The 10418-nt window shown below is 40.0% G+C and overlaps 1 protein-coding gene and 2 non-coding genes across 3 annotated transcripts; 1 reads left to right on the forward strand and 2 right to left on the reverse strand.

Moving 5' to 3' along the window:
- The first annotated feature begins 3114 nt into the window (after positions 1-3114).
- LOC131308318 (mitogen-activated protein kinase kinase 9) lies at positions 3115-4629 on the forward strand. The gene has a single exon (XM_058335228.1). The coding sequence runs from the start codon at positions 3415-3417 to the stop codon at positions 4369-4371; it is 957 nt and encodes a 318-aa protein (XP_058191211.1). The 5' UTR covers positions 3115-3414; the 3' UTR covers positions 4372-4629.
- A 1009-nt stretch (positions 4630-5638) lies between these two features.
- Positions 5639-5712, reverse strand: TRNAR-UCG (transfer RNA arginine (anticodon UCG)). The gene has a single exon. It is a non-coding gene; the product is annotated as a tRNA-Arg (tRNA).
- Positions 5713-8949: 3237 nt separating this feature from the next.
- Positions 8950-9023, reverse strand: TRNAR-UCG (transfer RNA arginine (anticodon UCG)). The gene has a single exon. It is a non-coding gene; the product is annotated as a tRNA-Arg (tRNA).
- Between the last annotated feature and the right edge of the window lie 1395 nt (positions 9024-10418).

Raw genomic sequence — 10418 nt, forward strand, 5'->3', positions numbered from 1 at the left:
GCACAATGGATGTATATCTAGAAATCTTCGAATCATATATTGGGATCTTTGGTTTTTTTGTTTTTTTTTTGTTTTTTTGGGTTGTTGGGTTGATCACTTGTCATCCTCAACCTTTTAGGCTCGAACGTCAAATGATTCTCACGGAGTTTGGGTGCCAACCTCGTTGGGATGCTTTCCTCGTGTTGTGATGTGATTTCACTATTGCATGCCTTTTAATCTATTGTAATCCTTTCAATTAATTAATAAAATCTCTTTTTTCGCCGATTAAAAAAAGAAGAAGAAATCTTCCAATCATAGAAGATACATATACTTAGAACGCCAAACAATCGAGGCATTCTATCAAATGCAAGGCATGTACATGTTCCCCAACTGCTCCAGTTTGACTTGTTCATTGGGCGTGGTTTTCTTTCTATATTGTCCGAAAGATCTAATTAATTTGTTGGCAGATAACGTTTAGCACAATGATTTTGGCACTCTATTTTTTTTTATAACTATACTCAATATTTTTTTTTAGTTTTCATGTTATGTATATTTTGGAAATTAAAAAACAAATATTGAAGCGTGGTTATGAAAAAATAGAGTATCAAAATCAATTATCAATGCTTACTAGTATGAGATGTTTGCAAAATCACGATCAGTGGCGGGCTGTAGTGGGCTGGCCCCACCCACATTTTTAAAAGCAAGTATTGAGATAGTAGTAGTCTAAATTTTAATGTAGTGTATAATTAAATACCATTACACCACAAAATTTATTTATTATAACGACTATAGTCTATTCATATGTCAAAATATGATCCGGGTTGTAACTAAGGGGGTGTTCGGACATATAAGCCAAAATGGCTTATTTTTTGTTCTTATTCAAATTTTTTTCGTATCACTTGGCTTATTGTCATTTTTTGGGGGATTATTGCATCCTCACGACAAGAGGAATCTAAAAGGTAAAAAATGTTGACCGAAATCCAATTTTTTTTGAATAAAGACGAAAGTAAATCAATAAGCCAATTTTTTTGTCTTTATTCAAAAAAAATTGGATTTCGGTCAAAATTTTTTACTTTTTAGATTCCTCTTGTCGTGAGGATGCAATAATCCCCAAAAAATGACAATAAGCCAAGTGATACGAAAAAAATTTGAATAAGGACAAAAAATAAGCCACTGTGGCTTATTTGTCCGAACGGGCCCTAATTTTATCTTATTGATGGAATTTACGTGTCATCTCTCAAACTCAACACTCCATCATTAACAACTAATCATCATCTTTTGCACCCCTGACGTACGCGGGTGCCCAATTTCTACTACGCATGCAATTTCCTCTCCTAGGGAAAATTATTCAAATACTACTTCGGGAGGATACTGTCTCCCCTCACAAAGAACTTGTTATCCTATCTGTCGGAGCTTTTTTTTAGCAGGCAGGTTTCAAGCTAGCCATTGGCCAGTCATGTTATCTGTCCCATGACTACTTGCGCCAAAATCGTATCGAGTCATAACACGTTGTCCATACGTAAACCGAAGAGAAAGTATACTTCCGGAGCGCTGAAAATTTTTTGTTTGTGAAAACGAAATAGTAAAATGCGTTATGTTTTTAGTATTTTTTTAGATGTTTTTTTAGGTATTCCTGGAACCGCCCGTGAAATAATAATACAACTTGAAATGAAAAAACTATTCATGACATCAAACCCAACGGTATTAAACAAGTTGTACAGGATACTCAAAATTCCTTACAAATACACAAGTCTAGATATTGTATGCTTGCTCTTGAAGTTTTTGGATGCCGGGTAGGTACTATACACATGGTACTCGTCGATGATCGTAGTCGTTTGAATGTGTTTTTGACAGTTCGAATTTTAGGAAAAGAGAAAGATGTGTGAGAGAGAGAGTGGTGGGGTAAGGAAAGAGATAGAAATAAGTATTATGAGTCATCCAAAACATATTTGGACGGTCCGAATCACCGACGGTTACCACCATGTGGTATTCGGCCCGGCACCCAAATTTCCTCATGCACCCATGCCATAAACACAAACCGACGCTTACACAGTGCCTGCACTAACTACGAAGAGTTTGCTACCTACTTATTTTATGTAAAATATTTATTGTAGGAGTATTTACTAATTAATTTTATGTTTAAGTACCACTGAGAGGAGTTGTAGATAGGAATGCAAACAAACCAAGCAGAGCCGAGCTTTCTAGTTTTCCGTGCTCGGCTTGTTGGTAAATGAGTCGAGACCTGTTAATTTATTCAAGGAGTCTCTGTAAACGAGCCGAGTTTATACATACTAGCCAGGTGGAATCAAGAATTTAACCTGTTTGGGCGTAATGCCTGAAATGAAAACCAATACCCAAACTGCTCCAGTTTGAATTGTATATTTGTCGTGGCTTTCTTCCCATATTGGCCGAAAGATGTTGGCAGGTAATGCTTATATTTTTCTTTTAATATTCTTGTCATGTGTATTTTAAAAACTAAAAGACAAATATTGAAACATGATTATAAAAAATAAAATAAAAAATGAAGTTTCAAAATCAATTATCAATATTTAATACATATAAGATGTTCGTAAAATCACAATCCGTGGTGGGGCGGTAGCGGGCCGGCCCCAGGCCCCACCCACTTTATTAAAAGCTAGGATTGAGATAGTAATCATGGAACTTACGTCATCTCTCATACTCAACACTCCATCATTAACAACCACTCCGTAATCATCTTTTGCACCCCTAAGGTACGTGGGTGCCCAATTTCTGCTACTCATGGAGTAATTTTCCCTTGTAGGGAAAATTATTTAATACTACTTCGGAAGGATACTGTCTCCCCTCACAAAGAACCTGTTATCTTCTCTGTCGGAGCTTCTTTTCAGCAAGCAGATTTCATGCTAGTCATTGGCCAGTCATGTTATTTGTCCCATGACTTCTTGCGTCAAAATCGTATCGAGTCATAACACGTTGTCCATACGTAAACCGAAAAGAAAGTATACTTTGGGAGCGCTGAATAATTAGCCCCCAAAGCTTCCATAGATGGCTGCTAGCTTGTAGGAGATTATGATCAAAAGAAAAGCTACTATAAACTATTGCCATTTCTATCACGTGTGACATATAACCACTGAACTTTACACAAAAGGCGACCAAAAACAAACCCCACGTTAGGCATGGCGTCTATGGCTTGCGGCCCACCACCACCACTCCCCCCTTCCACGAATCCACCGTCCTTCTCACTCACAGACGTCACTTATCCCACTTGCTCCCCTCTCCTTCCCCCCACCCCCACTTTTATCCTCCATCCATCCCCCCATCTCTCTCCAGTCTCCACTGTATATAATATAAAGCTACTCATATAACCAAATACTCTACCCTCCTCTCTCTCTCTCTATCCTCCGACAGTTCTTATAACTGTCCGAGCTATTCGGGTCAGTTTACGCACAATCTCAAATGGCCTTAGTACGAGACCGTCGCCATCTGAGTCTCCAACTCCCCTCACAGGATATCCTCCCGCGCTTCCCTCTACCCCTCCCTCCCACCACCACCTCCCACTCCTCCGCTACCGCCTCTGCGGCGGACTTCGAGAAGCTTCAAGTCCTCGGCCACGGCAACGGTGGCACGGTCTACAAAGTCCGCCACAAGCACACCTCCAAAACCTACGCCCTCAAGCTAGTCCGCACCAACCTCGACCCCGCCCTCCACCGCCAGGTCCTCCTCGAGCTGGAAATCCTCCGCCGCGCCACGGACTCCCTGCACGTGGTCCAGTCCCACGGCACGTTCGAGAAGCCGAACGGCGACGTGGCTATCCTGCTGGAGTACATGGACGCCGGGACTCTAGACTGCCTCCTGAAAACCGCCGGGACCTTCTCCGAGGACGCCATCGCCGCCGCGGCGAGGCAGATCCTCGGCGGCCTCGACTACCTCCACTCGCGCAAGATCGTGCACCGGGACATCAAGCCGGCGAATCTCCTGGTAAACAAGAAGATGGAGGTGAAGATAGCGGATTTCGGCGTGAGCAAGATTATGCGCCGCACGCTTGACCCGTGCAAGTCGTACGTCGGCACGTGCGCGTACATGAGCCCGGAGCGGTTCGACCCGGAAGCTTACGGGGGGAACTACGACGGGTACGCCGGGGACATATGGAGCTTCGGGTTGACGTTGATGGAGCTCTACATGGGTCGCTTCCCGTTCCTGGAGTCGGGCCAGAGACCCGACTGGGCAACGCTGATGTGCGCGATATGTTTCGGGGAGCCGCCGGGGCTGCCGGAGAGCGCGTCGGCGGAGTTCCGGAGCTTCATCGGGTGTTGTCTTGAGAAGGAGTCGGGGAAGAGGTGGACGGCGGCTCAGCTCCTGACCCACCCGTTTGTATCGGGTTTGCCCGAAAATCAAGGGGCAAAGAAATATTGACCCGAAAAATAGATCCGTATCCACTATCAATTGGATCTTCTTGTTGAAATCAATTTGGAGGTTGTACATACATGAGGGATTTTTAGCCATTTGTTGATTAGATAAGAACTTTAGAGCGTTCTTTAGTTAAGGAACCGGATATGCAGCATCTCGGTGATATTCTTACAAACCAAATTAAATGTACATTGGGTAATATATGATATCATCGCGTTATGGTGTTCCTAATTATCCCATAAATCGATCAAATTTGTTTATCCATTCTTTTGTACCTCGGTTACTCTGAAATTAGATGGATGTACCGATAAATAAAATGAAGAGAGACATGTGCCCGTCTAAAAAATAAATCGGGACTCATTCATCCAACAAAAAATACCGTAGGGTGATTTAAGCATGTTTTTTTTTTTTTTTCTTCTTTTTCTTTTTGGATTGAGTCATAAGCAAAAGAAAGTTAAAAATGCTCGTATTCATAGAAACATGAAGACAAATAGTAATTCGTTATTACTTGTACTAGTTGGGAAAAAAAGATGCCAGAGGAAAGTTCAAATTCTAGCCCAAATTATCAAATGGTATAAAAAGAGCAGTGATTTTCATACTCTCATTTCTGATTAATGCACTTCTTTTTTTTCTTTTTCTTTTTTGTCTTTTACACCAAAAGTTATACTCCCTTCATCACAAATTGGATGTCAATTCTTGTTATCTATGTCAATTTCAATTCCTTGTATCTTTCAATATGGATCTCAAAAAATATGCAATATGGATCTTATTTGATAGTTCTCGATTAATTCTATTATACGAAGTTTTCAAACTCATGAAAAATATTATAAATTGAAAGATATAAGCGATTAAAATGACACGAATTTCAAAAATTGTCGTTCTTTTTGGGACGGAGGGTGTACAAATATTTCACGAAAAGATGTAAATGGAGTGGGTTCGTAGAAAAAAGGAAAAAGGCAGAAATCATTTTTTAATAAAATAAAAAATAAAACTTCATCTTCAAACTCCTTAAAATTTTATTAAATGAATTATTACATATTGGCAAGGGGATTTTCCAAGTTGGGTTTGCAGAGAGGCCTTTTTGAATGTTTTTATTTTGCAATAATCAATAAAATTGTTGCCGATTAACACAGGAAAAAAAAATTGAATTATTAAATGTTTGAGGAAATTATGAAATTGGGTGAATTATTTTGGCCTTCACAATAATGAGTTGGAGAAACTTCAAACTTGTAGAGTAATAAAACAAATAACAAAAGGAAATAGGATGGCTAGCCGACCACAGTGGGAGTCGAACCCACGACCTTCTGATCCGAAGTCAGACGCGCTAATCCACTGCGCTATGCGGTCTTCTTGGGCTATTATTTCGCGCTTAAATTACTTGACCTTTTCGTGCGAAGCTAATAGTTTTGCCAAGAAATTCAGCGGAGCTTCCAATTCTCCGAGAGTAGAAGGAAACTCTCAATCGAGTAGGAGTATTTTTTTTTTTTTTCTGTCTATCATCTCTTTTAACTTTTCACGGGGACTATCGTCATGGAGTGTTGGGGAGTCTGGTAAAGGGCGGACGGCAGCTCATGTGTTGACCCATTCGTTAGTATTGAGTTCATTCGAAATTTGAACAGTGAAAGAATATTGATCCGAAAAGTAGATCCGTATCCGGCATCTAATGAATTTCTTGTTGAAGTCAATTGGGAATTGTACATACGTAGGGATTTTAGTTTTTTTATTTTATTTTTATGGGTTATGTGCTATTATCAATTTGGGCTGTTTTGTTGACTATCTAGAGCTTCTGATTGTTTCTCTTTAAGTTAGGCTCCGTTCCGAAAACCTTCTTAAAAAATAAGTACTTATTTTGAAACTTCTCATTCAAAAAAATAAGAAGGACCATTTCACAAAACCCAAATAAAAAGTTTCTTTCACATTTTCAAACTCAAAAATAATGTAAATGGAAAAAAAAATTAAATTTTTTTGCACTGTATTAAAGATCTCAATGAGATCTATCAAACAAGATCTATAGTGATAAGAAAATTATTTGCGTAAACACATGATTTTTTAGCTTGAAGTTGCCTTATACAAAAAATAAGACTGTTGCTATGAGAATGGGCGCCGGCGGAAGGAAATCATACCGACGGCCTCGCTGGGCCATCTCCGGCCACCGGACGGCCGATCCGAGGCGTCCAAAAATTCTAAAATAAAAAACCGAGGGGGCTCTCGTGGGAATTAACAGCATCCAAGGTGTGTAGGGTGCCTGATCCGAGCACCCTACACACCTCGGATGCCGTTAATTCCTGCGAAGGCCCCCTTGATTTTTTTTTTTAGAATTTTTGGACGGCACGGATCGGCCGTCCGGTGGCCGGAGACGGCCCGGCGCGGCCGTCGGTACGATTTCCCTCCTCGGCCAGTCGGTACCTATATAAATTCTTCCAAAATAAGTTCCAAACTTCTTATTTTCCTGAACAAGGCTTCTTATTAGACAAAAAATAAGTTCTTATTTCGGTTCCGGAACGGGCCCTTAAAGGAAAAATTTAAGACTGAGTATTTGGCGTATTGGTGAGATTCGTAGAAACCAAATTAAATGTATGTCGTCGAGTAATACCGTCGTGGTATGGTGTTATTAATTACTATCTCATTCTTAGTTGCTAAAACTTACTTTCAGAGCTAACCCGTGAATCAATTTTAAAGCACAATAAAAATGCTTGACGTTTTTTGAGTTCGAGAACTCGGTTTGAAAAGATTCTGGTCTTCCGAACTATGCAAAAAAAAAAAAGAAAAAGAATTAAGCTCGCGGATGATTAGTTTTGAACTAGTAAATTAAATTGAAGGACGATCAAAATTAACTTGAATGACAAACAAATTACACGTTGAGTGCACTTTGAAATTTGCTGATAATTAAGCGCATGGTGCATGTACGTGGAAGAGAAAACTGAAAAGATACGTGCACATAAATCCTTATCATCAATGAAGAGAAAAATATATGTTTTTGTTTGGCATACAAAGGAAATGAGGAGGAATATATGTCAGTCTTTATCAATGAAGAGAAGGATATGTCCCAGTCTTCAACATAAGTTGGGACACCCCCATTCACAAAAGATACAGCGAGGTGATCTTTTATTTTTTATTTTTTTGCCGCACGATAACAGATGGTATTATAACTCTTCCAAAAATATTACTCCGTATTATATCAAGAATGAGACTCGTCCCTAAGTAAGGGACTAAAAGTAACCACGACGGCAGAGAATTAGTCCAAAGACTAGACCCACTAAAACTTCTACCTACTAACTCATGAGCTACTGTATTTCAAGACCTCCGAACAAGAGAAAAAAGAGCAAAACTGGAAAACACTTGCCCAAAGGCCTTGATATCATGAATATATAATGGTTCCCAGCTCCTGACTTGTTGAAATCTCCCCATCGATCGATCATATTGACCACAGTTTGAGCATCACAGGGAGGTGATTTAAGCATGCTTTTTTTGGTTGACTAATGGATGAATCATGGCAAAAGAAAAAGTTAAAATATGCTCCTATTCATACAAACATAACCGAACCAATCCGAACCAAGCATTGTATCTCAATCAATTGCGGTTGGCTACATGAATTCTGTTTTTTCATTGAACTCTGTCTAGAGCTACCTCTTCACTTAGAATTAATAACACAAGTCCTTCCGTATCATGGTATCCAAAATCAGTTTCGGTCTTCCTCTTCTCCTAGCTTGACTATCGACTACTACCATGTCGCTCTTCTTGACTACAACGTCAACGAGACAAAAAAATTCGTTTGTACTTGTATTAGTGGGGGAAAATGCCTAAAACAAGACAAGAAAAAATTTAAATTCAAGCCCAAACTATCAATACAAAAAACGAAGAGCTTCATTGTACCCAAAGGAAATAGGAAAATTGTAACGACCCACCCCAGCTGCTTTGCTAACCATTCGCCCACGTGGTTCAAAAGGTTAATTTCAAGTTATATAGTAGCTGCTCGCAATCGTTTATATACCACATCATCTTCTATTTATTAGTCGATGTGGGTTTGCCTAGTCTTGGGGTCTCACAATCTCCCCACCTTAATTGCAACGTCTCCGTTGCACCACACGGTCCATCACTTCCACTCACCAAACGATGTAGGACAAATCCCCGCTTAAGCACGACAAACACTTCAAGCTTGTCTCATGTGAGACCCACCTAAGCACCTCAAGCTCCTCACTTGTCTGGCCCACCCAAGCATGTCTTCTCGCGGGAACCGCCCTACACTTCCGGTTGGTGCAAACTCTGATACTAACTGAACCATTCGCCTAACCATGTGGCTCAAAAGATTAACCTCAAGTTATACAGTAACTGCTCGCAATCGTTTATATACCACATCATCTTCTATTTATTAGCCGATGTCGGATTGCCTAGTCTTGGGGTCTCACAAAAATTGGGAGAAATTTTTTGGCTCACTTCACTATAATGATACACTTTTTTTTTTGTTTTTTAGTATTGAAAAGTGTAATTTTTTTTTTTTGGATTAAAAGACAAAAAAGAGTGTGGATATAAAAAATAAAGAGTGTGAAAATCAATTCTATAGGAATAAAAATGACAGAAGCCCATCGACCACAGTGGGAGTCGAACCCACGACCTTCTGATCCGAAGTCAGACGCGCTAATCCACTGCGCTATGCGGTCAACTTTTGAGGGATTTACGCCTTTAAAATAACTTGACGCATGCGCCGAGCCAATAGTTTTCCGCCTTTACCCCCGGATCCCAGCACCTTTCCTGTTTCTTCTTCTTCTTCCTTCCTTATCTATTACTCGAAGAGCAATGCTGCTGTGACACCACATTCTATACTCTCAGGTAGAAGTGATCAATGGGTAAGAAGTAGAAATCCTCCATAGCAATCCATCTCCATGGGAGATAATATGAGCAAGAGACAGGAATCCGTAAATCCCGCAGAAACTAAATCCGGGGGGAGTGCGGGGGGCAAGGGGAACGGGTGAGCGGCCCCTTGCACGCTGATGGAAAAACCTCAATTCGAAGCTCTAAGTGAAATGAGAACACCAGGAACTTCTCGTTTTCGACGCAAGCGTTTTTTAGAGCTAACCACAATTGTGTCTATAGAGGATAAAATGCGGTGTCACTGGACGTTTCCTTGCCCGAGAGTAAAGAAATATCGATTTGGTATCTTTTTCGGTCTATCATCCTTTGAACTTTTTTGTTGTTGGATCTATCATCTTTTGGTGTGAATATTTTTTTGGTTCAGTATGGGACGAAATGGTCGCCTGCTTTGACACCATGTACAAGCTGGAGAATTCTTAATCGATCACCCCTTCTATAACCCAAGTCCTAATTAACCTGAGACTTCTTTACCTAACTTTCATGACCCTGAACTGATATAACCAAAAATCTTAGTACTGCATTTGTCCACTGCGGGTTCTGCCCGGTCGTTACCTTCTAAGCTCCAGAATCAATCGAGGTTCATGCAAGCTGGCCCGGACATCCAGTTATCAAAACAAAAATAATAATTGTCGTTGATAGAGATCAAAAGTGATTGGAGAAGTTATATTTGCTTCTAGTTCTTGGTGGGCTAACAAAAGTGAGAACAAATTATAGTTCACTTTTTGTTCGTTTAACCCATGGAAGTGAACATGTTTAAGTAAATTAGATCTTCCTTTTAATATTCATTTCTCAAGACAAATCCAAGATCCGAACATAGGAATATAGGATTAGCTTCAGACATGGGACAAGTAGTTTTTTTGGCAGCAATTCCTCTTCTTTGGATGCTTCAACAATGAAATCTAATATTGCACTGTTTTTCATCACAAAAGCTGAAATTTACATATAGATAGTTTTTTTTTTTAATAACCAGATGTCCAAGCCAGCTTGCACCCACTTCAATTTATTCCGAAGCTCTGAAATTAACGATCGGACAAACCCTTCAGTAGCCCCAAGGTTTGGAATGTTTTGCCCTCCGTGGATTCGATCATGCGATCTCAAGTAGGACAACTAGTTATTTGCTTTCTCATGCTCACTCTGCCAAACCCATTGGGTTTAATTTGCATATAGACAGTTTCATCCATCTG

This window comes from Rhododendron vialii, chromosome 11a, assembly GCF_030253575.1.
Source record: "Rhododendron vialii isolate Sample 1 chromosome 11a, ASM3025357v1".
Classification (NCBI taxonomy): domain Eukaryota; kingdom Viridiplantae; phylum Streptophyta; class Magnoliopsida; order Ericales; family Ericaceae; genus Rhododendron; species Rhododendron vialii.